Source organism: Hevea brasiliensis, chromosome 11 (assembly GCF_030052815.1).
Source record: "Hevea brasiliensis isolate MT/VB/25A 57/8 chromosome 11, ASM3005281v1, whole genome shotgun sequence".
NCBI lineage: Eukaryota > Viridiplantae > Streptophyta > Magnoliopsida > Malpighiales > Euphorbiaceae > Hevea > Hevea brasiliensis.
In genome coordinates this window covers 58,474,341-58,497,522 of record NC_079503.1, presented here as the reverse complement: position 1 = coordinate 58,497,522, position 23,182 = coordinate 58,474,341, and the positions used below count along the sequence as shown (strand labels likewise).

The following is a 23,182-nucleotide window of genomic DNA, read 5'->3' as shown; positions in this document are numbered from 1 at the left end:
AAAGTCCATAAAACTCTTGCAAATTTTAACTTTGAGGGAGACAAGAAGTTACACAGGTCCATAACCCAATTTACACAGGCCGTGTAATGTTGCTAGTAGAATAACTTGAGGACAGAAGATTACACGGGTCCCCTTTGTACCTTACACGGGCCGTGTAACATGTTAAGCAAAGCAACTTGAGAGGCAGTAAGTTACATAGGTCCCAGAGCTCATTTATACGGGCCGTGTACTATGACAGAACTTGAAATTTTCGAGTAGAAACTTACACGTCCCTACATGTCATGACCCATGTAGTGATACACGACCCGTATATCTCATTGCAGACGCGACTCCTAGGGCACAAAATGCGCAAAACGAAGGGTCACAATGACCCTTTAAATGCACCTCTCTTCCTTAAACTGCTGCCCATGTAAAAACCCTTCCCCTCCACCCCTCTTAGTCTATAAAAACCCCTCAAATCTCCTTTCCCTTCACCAAACCCTAGCTTTTCATCCTCCAAAAGTCTCCCATGGCTCCTGCAAAGTGACCAGTAAGAAGAGTGGGCTCTTCCTCTAGGCAAGGAGGAGAATCCTCACCTTCTCCCCCTCAGCCATCACCACAACGCCCAAGAACAAGGGTTGCACCACCTCCACAACCCTAACCCTAGCCACAAGCACCTCCTCCACCACCCCAACAGCCACCACGATCGGAAATCTCTATCCCCTGGGGATTTCGAGATGACGCCTACAGAGCTTTGTGTACCCGGCTCCACACCTGAAAGATCATCTCAACGAAATACATGGATTTTGGGCTTTTGGAGCAGATAGGATTGCGAGAAGAAATCAACGGCCTCCTTGATAGCATTGGGTGGACAAGATTTGCCCAACTCCAGTTTCCTACCTACCGGGACACCACCTTAGAGTTCTTGGGGAGTTTCAAGGCCACATTATGGCCCACGAATAGGGAGGACAGAGGAAGGGTTGAGTTTCAACTTCTTAGTGTCGACCGGGTGTTGAACATGGATGAGTTCAATGCTATTTTCAGATTTGATAGCACCGGACACCAAGAAATTCTGTGGAACTGGATGGTCTACAATAGCATTGACTTCTGGTGTTTTATAGCCCCGAACACGGAGCCTTATAACTCCAGCAAGTCAAAATCTTTAGGCATTACCAGCTCTACTCTGCACTACATGCACCGGTTGGCTGCACACACTATCATGGGCCGTGGGGACAGCCTAGGTGTAGTAAACGCTAATGAGCTATTTTTCCTTTAGTGTATGGTGACTGGACAGCGTTGCAGCACAAGCTTCTTTTTCTGCAACCATCTTCGCCCCCTCTGTCACTAGCCCAAAGGGCAAATTGTGCTCGGTGGCCTTATTACCACCATCACACTCCACTTCGAATTCGTTCCGGGTCATCACAGGCTGTGCTCTATCTCCGGGACCTCCAAGATCGATCAAACCATTTGCGAATCCATGGGGATATGCAAGAAGGTCAGCAAAACATGCTACTTGATTGACACCAAAGGGAATGTCATCCCTCGAGAGACGAAGAGTAAGAAGGCCCCAGTGAACCCTCACACGCCCAGGAGGAAGCCCAAGACCCACTCCATCACGAGTCTCCCACTTGAGTGCCTCCACATACACCACCACCTATAGACCCGATCCTTGCACACCTGCAGTGCATGGAGACCACGCTCAACACTAGGATACAGGCACTCGAGGACAGCCTCCAGGGAGCCCACAATAAACTCGACATGATTACGGAGAGGCTAGACGGAGAGGGACCATCCTCACCTTCGGAGACTTTTTAGAGCTAGGACTTAGGATAGGATTTTTCATGTACTAATTTATATGCCATAATCCTACTCTTGTTCTTTTTGTCCAAACTTTTAATTTTTTAATGCATAGTATGCTTTTTGATAATTCTATGTGATTTTCTTTAATTTTGCATATTATGCTGACATTGAGGACAATGCCCATTTTGAGTTTGGGGGCACATGGTCATTCCATGCATTGCATATCATTACATTGCTTAAAATTATCTATATTATACTTGTGTATCAAAATTTCAAAAAAATTTTGCAAATTTTGAACCTTGAGTTTTTGAAACTTAGAACTATAACCTCAATGATCAATGAGCTAATAATTGGACTCCATAGGATGAGGAATGAATGTATCTACATAGGCAAAGAGGCTTTAATTTGTTGTCTGTGAATCAACTTAATCACCTTAGTGGAGCTAGAGTAGTTAAAACCCCTTCATAGTTATTAATTTGTCACACCTGACTTACAAAATTAGGAGAAAATTTCTGAAATACAAACAAACCTAAACTTGCCTCACCAGCTCTACAACATATCTTTTGAACTTATCGAGGTGAAATTTTAGCATATGCTTGATGAAGAGATGATTAAGGCATTCTTTGATATAGCCTCGCTAAAGCCTTAGCCATTCCTAATTGAGATATATACCCCTAGTAGCCAACTTGAGCATGTGTTTTTACCCATACAAGTTTCTTTATCCACCCACAAATGTTTACCTAGCCCTTAGCCTAAACACCTACCTTACCCTTTTGAGGAAGCTAAATGCATAAGTAAAAAGTATATTAAGTGCAAAAAGGAAAATGGAGAAAGGATGAAGAACTCGAGAAAGAGTGCAAGTGTGAAATTAAAACCAAAGAAAAATCTGCCTTCCTAACCCAGCAAAAGCAATGAGTTTGGGGGAGAGAACAAAGGGACATACACAAAAACAAAAAAAAAAAAAAAAGAGAGAGAGAGAGAGAGAAAAGAGAGCAAAAGGGAAAAAGAGTCCCAAGATAAGTATCATGGAAGCATGCTTGACACTATAAGAAACCAAAAGCCCTTCTTCTCCGTACAAAATCAGTAGAATAAACTTAGTATACTTGATATTTTATGCATACATGCTACCCTTATATTTGCATTCCCTAAAAACCTTTTATTGACAACTAAGTCATTATCCCTTTAGCCCCATTATAATCTTTTTAAAGACCTTTTGATCTTTTGAAAAGTATATGCTGCATTAGTAGAGATAGAAAATTGAGATATGCCTATGGAGTTGGAATTCAAATACTTCATTACAATCATCCACAATAGAGGTAAATTTAGGGGAATAAGTGTTTCTCAAGTCTATCTTAATAAAATAAATTATTTATGACTTATTAATAGCCTTGTATAGAGGAATAACTAGTTGAAACACCATGAAGGGAGAGCAAGTCCTAAGCAGGCAGCTATTGAAACGCTTATGCCTTGAAAAAGGGTAATTGGTATGAAGGATTAGAGGAGTTTAATCATGTGCTTATTGAATTGTTGATTATATTCCTAAGTTATCCCCAAAAATGCATTTTAAAACAGAGTTTCGTTTTGCTTGAGGACAAGCAAAAGTTTGAGTTTTGGGGTATTTGATACGCTTGTATTATATAGATGTTTTAAGCACATTTGTATAATATTTCATGGCATTTAGAATAGCAATCTCATGCATAGTTATTGATTTCATTAACTTTTATAAATTCTAGTGCCAGGCTCTAAATTCTATGTTTGTTTCTACATTATTTCAGGTATTTTGGTGAAGTCCTAGAGCATAGGAGTGCGAAGAGAAGCTTGGAGAGGTCAAAAGACTGAGAATTACTACTGATACAAAGTACACGGGCCATGTAAGAATAGCCACAGACCCGTGTAAGATTTTGCCAAAAGAAATTCAGAAGAGCTGAGGAAGAAGCAAAGTACACGGGTCGTGTACCTCGACCCGTGTAATATCCCCGGACCCGTGTAAGTCTCTGCCGGGCCAAGCTTGAAGAACTTCCAGAAGAACAAAAGTACACGGGCCATGTACTTAGACCCGTGTAACCTCCTGTGGCCCGTGTAACCTTCTGTGCCAATGTAAGACAGACCCGTTCAGCTCCAATAAGTTACACGACCCTAGGCCGTGTAGTGATACACGGGCCGTGTATCTATCGATAATCAGTTTTTCTGATTTCACTCTAGTTGTAGTTTTTGACAGGGAACAAGACTCCTAATACCTCAGGGACTCTAAAAAAACCTAACCCTAAGACATTCAAAAAAGAAAGGAGCTGCAGAAACACAAAGAGGAGGACAGAAAAAGAAACACACAACAAAAGACAGAGATAAATAACAGAGAAAAGGTAGAAATAGCAGAAAGAGTTCCAAGGTCTAAGGAGATAGAGATCCAGACACAACAGTTCATTACTTTCTCATAGCCGTCTAGAAGAGCAGGACATCAGTATCAAAGAAGAGCCTTCAGTCAAAGTTCCAAAAGATCAAATTTGCATATCCTTTTTGGTTCCCTTGTTCTATTTCTTCTAGAGGATTTCTTTTTACTGTCTTTATCTTTTTATCATGAAGTTTGCTGAACTCACCATGAGTGACTAGTTTTCATATTCTGGAATTAGGAGAGTAATCTTGTAATCATTGTTATAGATAAACATTAAGTTTTGTTTATTGGATTCGAGAATTGTTTCTTGATTTAATTTCTTGTGAACTTAATGCATGCTATATGTTGGTACCCACTTAGTATTAATTATAGATATTAATTGAAGGACTGAAAGGTGAAGATTAATATCAGAAAATCAAGATTTTGAACCTAGAAATTCTGACGTAAATATAAGTTGATTACCTTTGTGGAATTTTAAAATTGATCAAAGACCTTAAAGGATTTTAATTAATTTTATTGCCATGAAAGTCGGATTTAAGTTAATTAAAATACACTCTAGGTGCCTTGAGAGAGGACTTAAGATACCTTAGGATTAATTTCCATCAACGCAAATGATTCTCAATCCAGTAAATAAACAAGATAATATCCACTGTAAGATTCAAGTGTGAAATCTTAATTCCAGAATTATTTCAAAATAGATTATTTCATTTTAAGTTTTTCATTCTAGTGTTTAAAATAAACAACTTTCATTCTCTCATTATTCGATAGTCTAAACAATCAAAATCACTGTATAGTTTGATAGTTAATAATTAAATTCCTCGTGGAATGATACTCTACTCACTACTCTATTACTTGTTCGTGATCCGTGCACTTTTAGGGTTGCAAAAACTAGCAACCAGGATTGCAATAGAAATAATGAAGTATGAGAAAAGGAATGTCAAAGAAGTTGAAAGAAAGTTTATGACCCAAAATGTGACTATTAAAATTAGGGATGTAGCTTTTAAATTTGACATTTCAATGGATAAGAATATGTTGCTAATGCCGCTGGTAATCTATTGATAATTTGTTGAAACCTGTCACTATGAACTTTATACCCAGCCCGTTGCTAATTCATTGAAAATTCTGCCTATATTTCTAATTATTAAACAGATTTTAATCAGTTGTTAATTTTGTTGTTGAAAGTGCTATTTCATAGTGCGTTAATTTTCCATTATTTTGGAAATTAAACAGATTAGATGATCATACTGTTGAAATAAAAAATAATAAATTTAGTGAATATTTTACTCTATTTTCAATCAATTTTTTAATTTAGAGTTTCATAAATTCAATAATTATTATTAATAGTTAAACCTTATCATTCAATAATTAAAGAGTTAAAAAAATTGATAAAAGTAGTTGTTTTTAACAATATAATTATAACTTTAAAAAGTTGATAATTAATTTATAAAAAATATTTACAAATAGATTTATTAAATATTTGAAGATAATAATTTAAAACTTAAAAAATAAAAAATTAATTCTTATTTTTTTTAATTAAATATATAATTAATTTTTTAATTTTAAAATCATAAAAAGATTAATTAATATTAATTGATTTTACATTAAATTAAACTTGTTGAGCAGTCGGGCTGGTGGAGACCAATGAATTAATGTAGATGTGGAAACACAGAAATTTTGAAGCAAAATTCATAGGATGCACTTGTAATTGAATGGAATTTATAGCAGTCCAATGGCACAGCAGGTGAGTGCTGTCCTTCACAGGTTTTCTCTCTCTCTCTCTCTCTCTCTCTCTCTCTCTCTCTCTCTCTCTCTCTCCAAAAAAGGGCTTGCTGTGGTGGATCCCATATTTTGGTACACTGATCCAATAATTGCATTGATGAAATTTCTGGAGAAGGGACAATTTTGGGAAGGAGATTTTCACAGATTCTTTTCTCCTTCCATCTCTCTCAAAAACAATCTCATTCGTTGCTGCAATCTATCTAAAAAGCAAAACCTACAAATATATGTGACAAAAAGCCGACAAATCCAACAGTACTTTCTTCCAACTATAATACCTTCTACAATTTCATAATTTATTTGCTCCTTTCCCACCAAAATCTTAATTTTTTATACATTTTTGTTCCGTATTTTAGTATACTCTGGTAGAAGAAAAAAAAAAAAATTCTTTCACATTATAATGAATGAAATTTGGTGGTTAATTTAAATTCTTTTATTATTGGTTTAAATAAATTGTGTTTATTAATTATAAAAGTGTATAGTTGAAGAGAAGAATAGGTCAAAAATAAAAAGTTAAGAGTGTAATAAATTAAAATTAAAATTAAAATTAAAATTAAAATTAAACCAATAAATGCATTAATTTTTTAAAAATAATTTAAAGAATAATTTATGCAATAAGTTAGTAAATTATGAATAACATTTCTGTATGGGATAAATAATTTATGCATTGGCACAGAGAGATTGCATTAGCTAAAATATGTGTAAGCATTACATTGAATGAGATACTTCATTTGCATGTTATATTATTTTATTATAGAGGAATAGTTCACTCATCATGACTGGATAATTGAATTATGGGTGAAGATATGGCTAGTGATGTGAGTGATAAAAGGTGAATATAATGCAAGGAGATTAAGAGAGAGGGAGAGGGAGATTTTTAACTTCTAGAAAGGCAATTCTCTTTTAGTAAGGGTTACAATTGTAATTAGAATTTTGTAAAAGATAAATAATGAACTTAGGACATCATATACACAAGAGAGATAAGGTGGAGACTAGAGAGTGGCAAAGAAAAGTTTAAGTCTCATATTTCCCTATTAAGATAAAACCCATTAAAGGAAGAAAGTAAAAGAAGCAATGATATATTTATGAGATATGGAAATTGGAAACTTTTGATTCCTAAATTATGACCCACAAAATAAAAACGCTATCTTACAGACCACTTTTGAACCAAAGCCTCCAAATCCTTAACAAATGGAAATCCAAATCATATAAGCAAACGACACAATTTAAGCTAAAGCTATTTATCAATCCAACCATAAGCAAAAATATGACTAGTAGTAAATAAATGTGCAAGAACAAAAAGAGGGAAACTCTTAACCTACCCTCTCCCACATGCCCATAGATAGATTATAAATTGGTGGAATTGAATTATTTGGGTGAAGAATGTGCTACTTTTAGGGAGCAAATATGGATGGGACCCCAATTTTCCCCTCCAGCAAACTTAAAAAAAAAAATTAAAAAAATAAGGGATCCAACGATTTTTTTTTTCTTTTCCACCTCCATTAAAAATACCTCCCCATGCTTGCACTTCTTTCCACTTGGAAATGTGATCACTCCATTTATGATAGGCTGGCAAAAAGAAAAATAAAGAAATCGAAGGATAAAGACATCAAAAAGGGGGAAAATAATAAAAGTGTCAAAAGAAAATAAAATTAAACCCTTTATTAAGAGCAATTTTTCTTTCGAACGGAAGAAATGCTTGTAATTAAGAACAATGGAGAGGAGCAGAGGCAGGCAGAGAGCAGATACTATAGATATTTGTGATCTTTTTTTTTTTCCTTTTTTTATTTCACTTTCTTTCTCTCAAAATATATTACCGTAATCACTAATTGATCTTCTCTCTCAATAGAAATTTCATACTCTCTCTCGACTCTTTTCTCTTAGCAAAGCATGTCTTGCTACTTCTCTGTATATCATTGTACTCAGACAGATCGATTTCTAGCATTTTAGTGCCACTGACGAGCAGATTGCCTACCAGGGCATGAACATCTTCAAGAGGCTATATTTGGACTTCCCCATCACAGCTCCATCATTTCTGATCGGTGAGTTTTGCCTTAAAACAGTTTCCAAATTACTCTTCTAGTATGTATTCCATCTTGGTTGGCTTTTTTTTTTTTTTTCTCTGTTTTGGTCTTAATTTTCTTATGGGTTTGTTTATTTTACCAATCTCTTGCTTTCTGCTTCCTGGTGTGATCAGTTTTCTCTCATTATGCTACTGTTTGCTCAGCTTTTTAATATTTCAAATTACCGATTTCATAAAGGTTTGCCTCTATTCCAGTTCTGTAGCTAAATTTTTTTCTTCGCTTTTTTCCATGTAGTGGATATAGGGGTTAAATTTCTCCGTAGTAGCCTTTTCTCTTTTTATTTGTTTAGACCATTAATTTGTTTGTATTAATTACTCATTTATTCTTAATTAACTGTCGGAATCTCTTTCTTTCCCTTTCTAGCAGTCCAACTACACCATTTCTTCTTGATTTCTTCTGTTCTATATCATCTACTATTGTTATTCATTTTTGGCAAAGGATGATAAATCCTTTATACTTGTCTGCATTTGTTATCTTAAGTTTTTTAATTTTCGCATGTGGGTTGTACTTCTTAAGATACCCTTTGATGAATCCTTTTTCCTTATTGAGTTTTGATAGGATAGATGTGCTTATATTTTTCAAATATTATGTTTTCATTGCCTGTTGTTATATGTGAAAAAATTAAAAAAAAATGTTCTTTTTTTTTTTTGAAAAAAAATAACTTCTATAGAAGTTGTCATTCATTTTTGAAAAGCTTTAGGAGAACACTTGTATCATATTTTAAATTTCCATCCTTATTTTCTCAACTTCTTTGGTTTCCAATTTAGATATAATTCAATACTATTGGTAATTTCAATATTTCGAATTGCAAATCAGGTATACTTGTTCCTGTCTTTCAAATATTTTGATAATGTTTCTCAACAAGTGTTTGATAGTATCAACTAATGGGTTGCCTCTTGGATTTTATTATATGTTCTTACAGTTCAAATATCTTAGTTGCTTCTTCAATTTTCACAGTTTTGTCACCAATGTCCCTGATGATAGAACAGAAAAGAATAACAGGCATTTTTGTAAAATGTTCTGAGTTAAAACTTTGTAACTATAATGGGGTTTTGAGAAGCACTGACTTTGTTGTTTGTAGGAGAGCTGAAAGATGGACAGGAACAGGTTGGATTTAAGATTGCATCACTCTGGATCAACACAATCTGAGGAATCAGCGTTAGATTTGGAAAGAAACTGTTGCAATCATCCTAATTTGCACTGGTCAAGTCCATCTTCACTTCAGCCCTTTGCATCAGGTGGTCAACACTCTGAAAGTAATGCTGCCTACTTCTCTTGGCCTACTCTGAGTCGATTAAATGATACAGCAGAAGATAGAGCAAACTATTTTGGAAACCTTCAGAAGGGGGTGCTGCCAGAAACTCTTGGGAGGTTGCCATCAGGGCAGCAAGCCACCACCTTGCTCGAGCTGATGACCATTAGGGCATTTCATAGTAAAATCTTGCGCCGGTTTAGTCTTGGCACAGCAATTGGGTTTAGGATTCGACGGGGTGTCTTGACAGATATTCCAGCTATTCTTGTCTTTGTTGCCCGGAAAGTTCATAGGCAATGGCTAAGCCATGCCCAGTGCCTACCTGCTGCCCTTGAGGTTAGAATATTGGTGCCTTGTGATATACTTGGGGTTCTATTTTTCCTTTAATGTAATGAACTTTGTTGTCTTATATCTTATTTATAAAAAATTCTGGGAGGACTGGAATACCATGTTTTTATTTTGTGAGCACTGTTCTGGACTTAGTGCTTTATTTTTGGATCTCTCTCTCTCTCCCACTCTCTCTCCTTCTCTCCTTTATCACTTGAAATTTTGAAGTGTGGGAAAAGAGTTGTTAACTTATTCAAAAACTTAAAGTGTAATCTATGGCTGAAATAATTGTTTACTGGAGAAGTTGAATCGCCTTTTTACTGTATGAGGCAGGGACCAGGAGGTGTATGGTGTGATGTGGATGTTGTTGAATTCTCATATTATGGAGCGCCTGCACCAACTCCAAAAGAACAATTGTACACAGAACTTGTAGATGGGTTAAGGGGTAGTGATCCATGCATTGGTTCTGGTTCCCAGGTATTTTACTTCTCTTTTATAGTATTTCTGTTTTGCCTGCTAGTTAAATTATAGGAATATAACTCATTTAGGCACAAAGAAGATTTATGTGTCATTAATGCATGTGAATGGCTGTTAAATAAAATGCAGATCATGTTGACATAAAAAAAATGAAATGCATCAAGTATGTGTCAAGTTTTGAAGATTGACTCTTCCTGGAAGCCAACTTTTGTGTTTGTTATTTTCATTAGTTGAAGCCTTCAAGGCCTGAAGGCTGATTAAGGGTAGAGGAAAATGCCTTTGTTATTAATTTATCTCAATAGATCTCAGTTATTTTTAACCTTTATTGAATTAAAAATTTTCTTGTGATGGTGGAAAGTATATTGCATACAACAGAACAGTAAATGTTAGTAATGTAATATTTGGATCAGAGTTGTTCAGAAAAATTTCCATTGCTATAGTATTTTGAAAAATTAAAAAGTTATTCAAAATTTCTGGGATGCACTACAATATTGGATAATGCCTAGAAGCAGGTTTCTTATTTTTTATTATTTGATTTTTATAATTATATAACTTTAAGGACATGGACCATCTGTGACTTTACTGAGGAAAGTTGTATCCTGCTAGTCTCTACATCTGAAATGTTTATCCTGTGGGCAACATAATTTGACATTTATGCAAGGACAATAGGAAGTGTGTGTTGGAATAACACTTGTGGGAACAAGTGCTGATGTCCCAGTTTCCATATGAGAGGGAGTGTTGGAATATCACTTGTGGGAACAAGTTCCACTTCGGCAGTGTACAAGTAAATTAAACTGCATATGAGTGTTGGCATACAAAGCCAAAATGGCTTAGGCCATTTTGGTGATGGGGAGGCTAATTTCAAGCCCAGTTTAACGTGTAGCGTGCTAGTTTGATATTCACCCACCCTTGGGTCTATGATTCTTAACAATGTGAAAAGATTAGTAGCACTAATAATTGACATTTCCACTAATTGCTTTTCTTTGAGGGCTTATCTTTATTAAGTGTTTCAGCAAATTTCTTGCTTTAGTGTTGTGTTATTATTATCTTTACAACTTGTAAAACTAGTCCTTCAGGTTAGTCACTAATTCTGGGACTGTATTGAGCTGAATAAATGGTGTTATTCCCATTGAACTGGTTGTATCGAGTGTTGACACTCCTCTTTGAATTTAGAGTTCTGGAATTTATGGTGGTATGGTATCTAAAAATCAATTTGTTTGTATGAGTATAAACAAAGTTGAAGAAAGGGATATTTTTTACTATTAAACTGTTGTTTCCAAGTTGCATCATTAGAATCTCATGTATGTATGCACAACCTAAAATTCTGTGCCTTTCTTTAGCATGCATGCAACTTAGTTGATTAAGAACAGTATTTAGTGCATATTGGTAGTTTGGTACATCTTGTGAGAAAATAGAACAAAAGAAGAATATTGAGAATGATTGAAGAGCTTGATTATTCCCTTAAGCCAATGGTGTCAATTTATAATCTGTGCAGGACAACTAAATAGGAAATACAATCCTAATTAAATACGTAATTATAGCCACGATTCTAGCACCTAAATATATTCACATAATTACTACAGATACACATATCCTAGCTATTTATGGTACATATCTTAACACTCCCCCTCAAGCTGGAGTGTACAAATCATATGCTCCAAGCTTGTTACAAATACATTTAATCCGAGAGCCTCTGAGAGATTTTGTCAGTATATCTGCTAATTGGTCATTTGAGCTAACAAAGCTAGTGGCAATACACTCAGATTCAATCTTTTGTTTGATGAAATGACAATCCACCTCTATATGTTTCGTTTTCTCATGAAACACTGGATTAGAGGCAATGTGAAGTGCAGCTTGATTGTCACAGATTAGCTGCATTTGTTTAAGTTCCCCATACTTCAACTCTTAGAGAAGTCGTTTCAACCATATAAGTTCACAAGTTGCCGAAGCCATAGCTCGATATTCTGCTTCTGCACTTGACCTAGCAACCACATCTTGCTTCTTGCTTTTCTAAGAAATCAAATTACCTCCAATCATAATGCAATATCCTGAAGTAGACCGTCTGTCTAAAGGAGAACCTGCGCAATCTGCATCTGAGTAACCAATAATCTGTGAATGACCCCTGTCTTCATATAATAGGCCTTGTCCTGGAGCTCCTTTAATATATCTGAGTATCCGAATAACTGGATCCCAATAACTACTACATCGTGCTTGAAGGAACTGACTGACCACACTTACAGCAAATGAGATATCTAGGCGTGTGATTGTAAGATAATTGAGTTTTCTAACCAATCTCCGGTATCTACCAGTATCCTCCAATGGCTCCCCTTGTCCAGGAACAAGTTTGACATTTGGATCCATAGGAGTATTTGCGTGTCTACAGTCTAACATGCCCATCTCTGTCAGTAAATCCAAAGCATATTTCCTTTTAGAAATGGCGATACCTGTCTTGAATTGTGCTACTTCAATCCCCAAGAAATATTTTAGCTTCCTAAGATTCTTAGTCTGAAAATGATTGGACAAGTGTTGTTTGAGTTTTGAGATCCCAACATGATCATTTCCTGTAATAACAATGTCAACGACATAAACAACGAGATAAATGCACTTATCATGGCCAGTATGGTGGAAAAATATCGAATGGTCAGCTTCACTCCTAGACATTCCAAATTATTGGACTATAGTACTGAACCGTCCAAACCATTCTCTCGGAGATTGTTTCAAGCCATATAAAGAACGTCGTAGACGACACACCAAACCAGACTCCCCCTGAGCAACAAACCCTGGTGGTTGCTTCATATAAACTTCCTCAGCTAGCTTGCCATGTAAAAAGGCATTTTTGATATTCAGTTGATCAAGTGGTCAGTGATGGATGGCAGCTAAGGAAATAAGAAGGCGAGCTGAAGCAATCTTAGCCACGGGAGAGAAGGTATCGCTGTAATCGAGGCCAAAGATCTGAGTATAGCCCTTTGCAACAAGGCAAGCTTTAAGTCTATCCATTTGGCCATCAGGCCCTACCTTAACTGTATAAACCCATCGACAGCGGACAGTAGATTTGCCCTTCGGTAGTGGTACCAAATCCCAAGTGCCATTGTTATGGAGAGCAGTCATCTCTTCAACCATTGCATTACACCATCCTGGATGTTCCAAAGCTTTTCTAACAGTCTTAGGTACAGATACATTAGACAAAGTGGTGACAAAAGCATAGTAGGAAGGAGACAAATAATGATAACTCATAAAATTATAAATAGGATGCGGATTTCGAGATGAACGAATACCTTTTCGGATGGCAATGGGAGGAGTAGCATCGTTTGTTGAAGGCGAGACTGGAATAGGTGAAGATGAAGGAGGGCGAGAGTCACTCGGAGCCGGAGTTGTACCTGTATCAAGCAAAGGAGCATCAATGGTGTTGGTGGGAGGATGAGGACGACGTGAGTAGACGTGTACAGGTGGTGGACTGATTAGTGGTGGAGGAAGAGTAGGAACTGGTAAGGCGGTGGGAATAAAAACCTTGGATGCGGTGTTGGAGGAAAATAGGGAGATATTTCTAAGAAGGTTACATCAGTTGACACAAAGTATTTATTTGTAAGTGGATTATAGCATTTGTAACCTTTTTGAAGTCTAGAATATCCCAAAAAGACATATTTTATTGATTTGGGCCGAAGTTTGTCTTTGCCAGAAGTGTGATCATGAACAAAACAAATAAAACCAAATACACGCAGGGACAACTGATGGGCATCTTGGTCGGGAAACAAAATGGAATGAGGACTCTGATTCTATAAAATAGAAAAAGACATTCGGTTAATTAAGTAACAAGCAGTAAGAATAGCATCTCTCCAAAAACGAAGAAGAACATTATGGTGAATGAGTAAAGTGCGGGCAGTCTCAACTAGATGACAATTCTTTCGTTCGGCAACCCCATTTTGTTGAGGGGTATAAGCACATGAAGTTTGGTGAGTAATACCCTGAGAAGATAATAAATGAGTAAAGGGAGTAGACAAATAATCTTTTGCATTGTCACTACGAAGTATTTTAATAGAAACACTAAATTGATTACGTATTTCAATAGAGAATTTTTGAAATATGAGAATAATTTAGAACGAGTCTTCATTAAAAATAACCAAGTGCAACGAGAATAATCATCAACAAAAGTAACAAAATAATGAAATCTCAAAAGTTGTACTGACACGACTTGGACCCCAAATGTCTGAATGGACAATTTCGAACATGGACTTAGCCCTATTATTGACTCGCTTGGGAAAGAAAACACGATTTTGTTTTCCAAGTTGGCAGGACTCACATTCAAAAAATGATAAACTAGAAAGATTAGAAACTAATTTTTGCAATTTGGCAAGACTCGGATGACTCAGACGAATGTGAAGAAGATTAGCGGAAGTGGTAGAGGCAAGAGCAACAGGAGAATTTGAAGTAGAAAGACGGTATAACCCTTGTGACTTACACCTTACTCCAATCATCTTCCCCGTACTCCGGTCCTGCACAACAACAGATTCAGCTGTAAAGTTGACAGAACAATTGAGATTTTTAGTCAATTTACTCATAGAGATTAAATTATATGGGCATTCTGGAGTGAACAAAACTGTGGTTAAAGGAATAGATGGAAAGATTTTTACTTCTCCTATGTCCTTAACTAAAGTTTGTGAACCATTAGCCAAAGTAACTTTAGACAAAACCGGAGGAGAAACTAGAGATGAGAAAAGACTTTTGTTATCAGATATATGATCAGAAGCACCAAAGTCTAAGATCCATGGACTAGTGAGCGAAGACTGTGTTAGACAAGCAAAGGAATTACCAGAATGAGCACTGCTAGAAGATTGCTGTTTGGCTGTTTGATATTGCAAATACTTCTTGTAATCAGCTTCAGTTAATAGGATAGAATCTGACATCTGATCCTTTCCATCAGGTAATGTAAGAATACCATTTTCACTGGATTGAGCCATATGAGCAATTGATTGGCCCACATTATTTGATTGAATGGGGCGTGGTGATCGACCATGAATAGCCCAACAAGTGTCTCGAGTGTGATTACTCTTATCACAATAAGTGCAATGGAGCCTTTTATCCTTGCCTTTTTGATAAGTACCCTGTCTCGGTTGGTTTCCACTTTGTGTAGTTAAAACTGAAGATTCAATTCTGGATAAATTATTCTTATTGAGTGAGATGCGTAGAAGCCTTGCAGACACATCCTCTAGAGTGGGAACAACTGGACTAGTTAATATCTGGTCTCTAATAGAATCAAGGTCAGGTCTTAAGCCAATCAATGCCAAAACCATGAAGAACTTGTCCTGCTGTTGCTCAGAAATATTATCAGTACATGGCATGATAGAATTAAATTCATCTTTCAGTGATTCTACCTGTCCCAAATAACTAGACATATCTTGTTGATTTTGCTGCAGATGAACCATATCTGATACTACCTTATAAATACGCTGCACATCATTTGTATATAAGGTTTTCGCCTTAGTCCAGACTTTGCAACAGGTTTTACAAGACTAAAAAATATTAAGTAATTTTGGGTCTAGAGAATGCCACAAGAGACTACATAATTGAGCGTCAATCTTAGTCCAATTAGCTCTATTTGTTAAAGCTATATCTATGATATTTTTAACCAAGTGGTCATCATACTCTTGCCCTATAACCATAATTCCACTAATGCAGCCCAAGATATATAATTTTGACTTCCTACTAATTTAATAGTAGTAATAGTTGGTGAATTACCAATGGAAGAAAATATGGGTTGGAGAATCTCAGAACATGTGTTGGATATGGGTGTGAGAATCTCAGAACCTGTGTTGGAGGTTGTATCCTCAATCTCAGATATGTTGGCAAGAGAAGCACACTGAAATGTTGCCCAGAAATGTCAGAAAAGCCTACTGTATGAAGAGGTAGTGACAAAAAGGTGAGAAACAGGTGACGGGACTAGCATGGTTGAGGTCGCCTAAGGCCGGTGAGTCGACGGGAAGAAGCGCCGGTGAGAGACGGTCACCAGAGAGGGCTCACGCGCAGGCGCGTGTGACAGCGGGCTGACGGCGCATGAAGGCTTGTGTACCGGAGACTTTCAACAGCGGTCAGTGGAGAGGCCGATCTTGGGCTGGGTAATCCACTAGGCTAGGCTGTGACAGCCACGGACTCCCAGAAAGTGACCGGAAAAAGAAGGAAAGTTCCTCCCTATGAGGACTTTGTTTCAGATTTCAAATCAGACCCATTGGGGGCTCTGATATCATGTGAGAAAATAGAACAGAAGAAGAATATTGAGAATGATTGAAGAGCTTGATTATTCCCTTAAGCCAATGGTGTCAATTTATAATCTGTACAGGACAACTAAATAGGAAATACAATCCTAATTAAATACGTAATTATAGCCACGATTCTAGCACATAAATATATTCACACAATCACTACAGATACACATATCCTAGCTATTTATGGTACATATCTTAACACATCTAAGTAATATGAATTCCATGTGAAGAATGGTAGTCAGTGATGAATGATCCTCAATGTCTAACTGTTAATGTTTTCTTTGTTCTTCCTTTTCATCTTTCAATAAGTTTTACATAGAGCTGTCAAGATATAACAGAATATTTGCCTATTGTTTTAGTGATATGGTCTTTCTAGCTGCTGCAGTTGGTGGAAAGCTTTGATGGAACAGAACTCAGCTTCTATAGCTAGATCAGTGACAGTGTTCAGTTTTATAGTCAACTGGAATTATATTTTCACTTGAATGCTGAGTTGCCACTCTTCTGGACTATTGATAAGTCAATCATTTGATATTTGTTTGAACCTTAACATCTAGTAGTTTTGCTCTGTTAACATGGCAAAAGTAAAACCATGAAAAACAAATAATCATGGATAGATTTGATTTCCTGCACATTTTTCTAGAAGCTAATGGTTAGCCCTTTTCCCATGAATATGCACCCAACTCCATGAAGATATCCGTAATTGCTCTTCTTCCACCATTTGACATGTTATTGAAATTGAGACATCAGAGAAAAAAAAATGTAGTTAAATAAGTATGGAAATTGTCTTAAGTTGTCATGTCTCATTTAAAATTCTTTTACACACTAATTGAGTTTGGTTGCTTATTTATGTAAGAAAAGATCAATGTTGATAACATATAATATTCTTAGAATAGTAAAACTGTTCTTTAGTTAAATCTGGATGTCAGATTTCATGAGCAAACTTTACTGTACATTTTTAAGGTAATTACTGATGTTTTCTAGACATTTAATGAAAGATAGAATCATTATTGTTGACAGTTTGCTTCCAATTGTCATCTCATGCATATTTTATTTATGCATACTGATAAGGCTGTAAATATCTGGCTCACACAATAAACGCTAACCCATGAAAATTTGACTAGTTTACCAATTATTTTTAATAATTTTCTTTTAATGATATATACCTGACAACCTTTTCTTTTTTGCATGAATATCTGGTATTTATTTTTCTAATGTGTAAATGTAAGCTTATACTTGTTATACAGTTCACCTTGTCTTACAAAATGTTATATCATGTGTGCAAACACAATGGAAAGTTCATTAATTGTATAAAGAAAAGGCCTCATCATCATTGTGAACTATGTATTTAGCCAAACTGAGTATTGACTTTTCAACTGTGGCTTGGTCACTCCAAAGCCATGCTTGAATTCGGCCTGGCAAACATAAGCTAAGCTCAAGCTCATCAAAATTTTCATGACCTAAAGTTGGCTATTGATCAATGTAGAAGGAGATGATTCTACTTAATTTCAATTAATCTGTACATGGGTATATATATATACAATTGATTCCTATAATTATGTTCTACTAATTAGGAATAAATCCTAAATAAGAAATCCTAAATAGGAATACAGAATACAGAATATGCAGAGAAATAATATAGTGATTGACTTTCTATAACACTCCCCCTCAAGTTGGAGCATAGATGTTAATCATGCCCAACTTGTTACAAATGTAGTCAATCCTAACTTCATTCAGAGCTTTTGTGAAAATATCTCCTAACTGCTCTTCAGTTTTGATGTGTCCTGTTGAGATGATCTGTTGTTGAATCTTTTCACGAACAAAGTGATAACTCAACTCAACTAAGCCTTTATCCCAAAAATATGGGATCGGCTATATGGATTCGCTTTCTCCACTCTAAACGATTTTGGGTTAAATCCTCAGAAATGTGTAATGCTTCTAGGTCATGTTGTACTACTCTCCTCCAAGTCAATTTAGGTCTACTCCTTTTTTCCTTTCTATCCTCTAACCTAATGTGCTCTACTTGTCTAACTGGAGCCTTCGTATGTCTACGCTTCACATGACCAAACCACCTTAATCTCCCTTCTCTCAACTTATCTTCAATTGGCACCACTCCTACCTTTTCTCTGATACTCTCATTATGGACTTTATCTAGTCTAGTATGGCCACTCATCCACCTTAACATTCTCATCTCTGCAACTCTTATCTTAGATGCATATGACTCTTTCAGTGCCCAACACTCACTACCATATAATATAGCCGGTCGTATGGCTGTACGGTAAAATTTTCCTTTCAACTTATTGGGAATCTTACGATCACATAAAACTCCCATGACACGTCTCCACTTCAACCATCCGGCTTTAATCCTATGACTAACATACTCCTCACATCCTCCATCTACTTGAAGGACTGAGCCTAGATATTTAAAGTGATTACTTTGGGACAGTACCACTCCATTCAAACTAATTCCTTCCCTATCACCAGTTTGGCCTTCACTGAACTTGCAATGTATGTATTCCGTCCGGACAATCAATCTCAATATGCTTGGTCCGCTCATGAAACACCGGATTAGAAGTAATATGGAGAGCAGTTTGATTATCACACCACAATTTCGAAGGCAGGGAGGTCTTAAAACCTGTCTCATCTAGTAATTGAAGTATCCACATTACCTCACATACTGATTGTGCCATGACTCTGTATTCGGATTCAGCACTAGATCGAGAAACTACACTCTGCTTCTTACTTCTCCAAGACACTGAATTTCCTCCAATAAAAACTCAATATGCAGTAGTTGACCTCCTGTCAACCTTAGATCTAGCCCAGTCGGCATCTGAAAAACATTGAATATTCAAATGCTCATGATTACCATATAACAAACCTCTTCCTGGAGCGCCCTTCAGATAACACAAGATTTGTCCCAAGGCTTCCCAATGAGCAACAGTTGGGGAAGACATAAACTGACTTACCACACTAACGGCATAAGCAATGTCAGGACGAGTGACTATAAGGTAGTTCAATTTTCCTACCAATCTCCTGTATCTCTCTGGATTTTCAAACAACTCACTATCCCCTGCTAATAGTTGTAAATTTAGAGTCATTGGTGCACTACAAGGCTTAGCACCTAATTTTCCTGTCTCTGTCAATAGATCGAGGACATATTTTTTTTGAGACAAGAAAATACCCTTCTTACTTCTCATAACTTCAATATTCAAGAAATACTTTAACAATCCCAAGTCTTTGGTTTGAAATTGGGTTTGGAGGAAGGTTTTAAGAGATGAAATACCTGCAGAGTCACTCCCAGTTACGAGAATGTCATCCACATGGACTACCAGGAGAATTAGACCAACCTCAGATTGCCTATAAAATACTGAGTAATCACACTTACTCATTTGCATACTAAATTCTTGTACTGCTTCACTGAATCTCCCAAACCAGGCCCTAGGACTTTGTTTCAAGCCATAAAGAGACTTTCGAAGCCTACAAACTTTACTCAATTCCCCCTGAGCAACAAACCCAGGTGGTTGCTCCATATATACCTCCTCCTGAAGATCACCGTGAAGGAAAGCATTCTTGATATCCAATTGGTACAGGGGCCAATCATATGTAGCTGCTAAAGAGATAAACAAGCGAACAGAAGTAAATTTAGCTACAGGAGAAAATGTGTCAGAGTAATCAATCCTATATGTCTGAGCATATCCTTTTGCTACAAGGCGTGCTTTTAACCTAGCCACAGAACCATCAGGATTTACCTTTACTGTAAATACCCATTTGCAACCAATAGTTTTCTTACCAGTGGGCAAAGACAACAGTTCCCATGTGCCATTAGCATCTAAAGCCTCAATTTCCTCTTTCATAGAAGCACACTAGCCAGGATGAGACAGTGCCTTACCAACAGTATTAGAGATAGGAATAGAGTCTAAAGAAGTAACAAAACACTGAGAACCAGAAGACAATTGATTATAAGAAATAAAAGAAGAGATAGAATAAGTACATGAACGTTTACCTTTACGAAGAGCAATGGGTAAGTCTAGATCAGAATCATGATCAGTATGAGGTACAGGATCTCCCAACGAAGTAGCTGGTGGAGGATCTGAGTCGGGAATTTCCAATCTCTAGGAATAAACATGAACAACGGGAGGTCGAGTAGGTCTAGAGACAGAAGGAACAGATTGTGGGAGAGGACTAGACATTGGTTGGACAGTATATTTTAAGAGATCATCCTCCTCCCCCTGACTTTTATACACAAATGATTGAGGAAAAAATTAAGTGGACTCAAAAAATGTGACATCTGCAGAAACAAGATAACAATTAAGAGTAGGAGAGACAGCGGTACCCTTTTTGGAGCCGAGAGTACCCAATGAAGACACATTTGAGAGATTTTGGATCCAATTTAGTAACCTGTGGACGAACATCTAGCACAAAATAGGTACAACAAAAAATTCGGAGTTCAACAGGGAACAAAGATTTTGTAGGAAACAAAGCAGTATAAGGAATATCCCCATTAAGGACAGAAGACGGCATACGATTGATAAAAAAATATGCCGTAGAAACTGTATCCGCCCAAAAGTGTTTAGGAACTTTCATCTGAAAAAGAAGAGCACTAGTTACCTCAAGAAGATGCCGTTTTTTTCTTTTGGCCACGCCATTTTAGGATGGGGTATCCACACAGGAAGACTGATGAAAAATGCCATTTTGTGTCATATAAGACTGAAATTGTGCTGAAAAATATTCTTTGGCATTGTCACTTAATATGCGCACAGAAATATTAAATTGAAATTTGATTTCATTACAAAAGGCACAAAAGATAGAAAACAACTCAGAACGATTCTTCATTAAATATAACTAGGTAACACAAGAGTAATCATTAACAAAAGTAATAAAATAACGAAATCCAGTTTTAGAAGTAACAGAACAAGGACCCCAAACATCAAAATGAACTAACTCAAAAGGGGATGAAGCCCGTTTATTGATTCTAGACACAGAAGGCAAACGATGATATTTTGCAAACTGACATGACTCACATTCTAGTACTGATAAAGACTGAAACTGAGGCCACAGCTTCTTCATGGTAGACAAAGAAGGATAGCCCAATCTACAATGAGCTTCAAGAGTGTTAAGGTACTGGAGCAAACAAGTGACCGCGGTATATGATTTTCCGGAATGTAGAGACCACCTGACTCACGTTCTCTATCAATAATCTGCTTCGTCGTAAGATTCTGAAACAAACACTGGTCAGGAAAAAAGGAAACAAAATAATTTAAGGTACGAGTAAGTTTACTAACAGAAAGTAGATTAAAAAATAATTTTGGTAGACACAAAACAGATGACAAAGAAATGGATGAGGTCAGATTCGCAGTTCCAGAACTCATGACACAAGAAGTAGAATTATCAGCTAAAGTAACAGTAGAGGAAGTGAGATTAGACTGAAAAATAGATAGAAGACTAGAATTACCTGTCATGTGATCTGTCGCACCATAATCAATAACCCATTTGGATGAGGAAGGCACAAGGCATGTAGTGGATTTACCTGACTCAGCGATCGCAGTGACAGGGGAACTGGTAGGCATTAGAGATGCATGATACTGGGAAAACTGTGCAAAATGTAGATGCCAAAATAGTTTTCTCAGAGGAAGATACTGTAGAATCCTCTGCTGCCATAGTTGCCATCTGTAATCGCTGATTTTTCCTCTGAAGTTACGGACAATTATATTTTGTATGGCCAGGCTCATAGCAATAATAACAAATGATTCCTCTTGAGTCTTGATTAGAACTAACCTCTCTATTACGCTGATTACTTCTGTTGCCTGTAATTCCTCTTCTACTTCCTCTTCTATTACTCTGTTATCCATTTGGATTACGGCTAATAAGAGCACTACTTGCAGGCTGTGAAGACTGGGTACTCTCTGTACGAAGGACCCAAGTGAACGTTCCATGCAAAGAGGAAATCTCAGAACTGGAGAGAATATGAGATTTAGCAGTCTCATACTCTGATGGAAGGCCTGCAAGAAAACCTATAACAGCCAGTTGCTCCCGTTGGGCCTGCTGAACTTTCACATCAGGACTAAAAGACAATAATACATTAAGTTCCTCATATACCCGTTTAAAATCCATAAAATAAGCTGTGAGAGACTTATTCTCTTTCAGTATGGTAAAATGCCTTACAAACATCATAAATACGGGAAATATTTCCTTTATCAGAATACAGAAAATCTAAATAATCCATCAATTCCTTAACAAATTCAAAGTGATTAATTAAACTAATTACCTCACTGTGAATCGAGTTTCGAAGCTGCAAAAACAACCAAGCATCCCCTTTAGCCAAGTTTGTCGTGTATCATCAGTAGGTGGATCTTTAGTAAGGTGATCATCCTTATCAATGCTATGCAAATATATCCTAACAGTCCACTCCAGGTAATTCGAACCATTGAGCTTGTGTTTCATGATCTTAGTCATCACCGGAATCACATCAGAAATAACATTTTTATTGTCTGTCATTTGTTGAGACAAAGAAAACTAACTGAAACGCTAATCCAAAGTGCTTACAGCAGCAAAATAACCAAAAGTCACAAATCAAGCAAATACCGAAATAGGATCTGAGAGCCAAACCTCAGAAGTCCTTTAATGGTGTACTGGATCAGGCAACAGCACACAGTGGTGGAATGAGGGGGTTGAGGCAACGCCGGCGATGTTGATCGGAGTTGAAACGGCCGGTCGGCGGCCAAGGTCTCTCCTGAGCTGGGTGGTGAGAACAAATAGTCACCCTAGATAGATGACCTGCTCTGATACCATGTAGAAAGAAATGATTCTACTTAATTTTAATTAATTTGTACATGGGTAGATATAT

The 23,182-nt window shown here is 36.8% G+C and overlaps 1 protein-coding gene across 1 annotated transcript in view; it reads left to right on the top strand.

The window, feature by feature from the left end:
• The first annotated feature begins 7,472 nt into the window (after positions 1 to 7,472).
• Positions 7,473 to 23,182, top strand: part of LOC110641438 (protein NARROW LEAF 1) — a 28,537-nt gene continuing 12,827 nt past the window's right edge. The window contains exons 1-3 of the mRNA XM_021793145.2: positions 7,473 to 7,986; positions 9,110 to 9,616; positions 9,941 to 10,084. Of these exons, the coding sequence (XP_021648837.2) occupies positions 9,122 to 9,616; positions 9,941 to 10,084 (639 nt within the window). The 5' untranslated portion in view covers positions 7,473 to 7,986; positions 9,110 to 9,121. The remainder of the gene's footprint in view (positions 7,987 to 9,109; positions 9,617 to 9,940; positions 10,085 to 23,182) is intronic.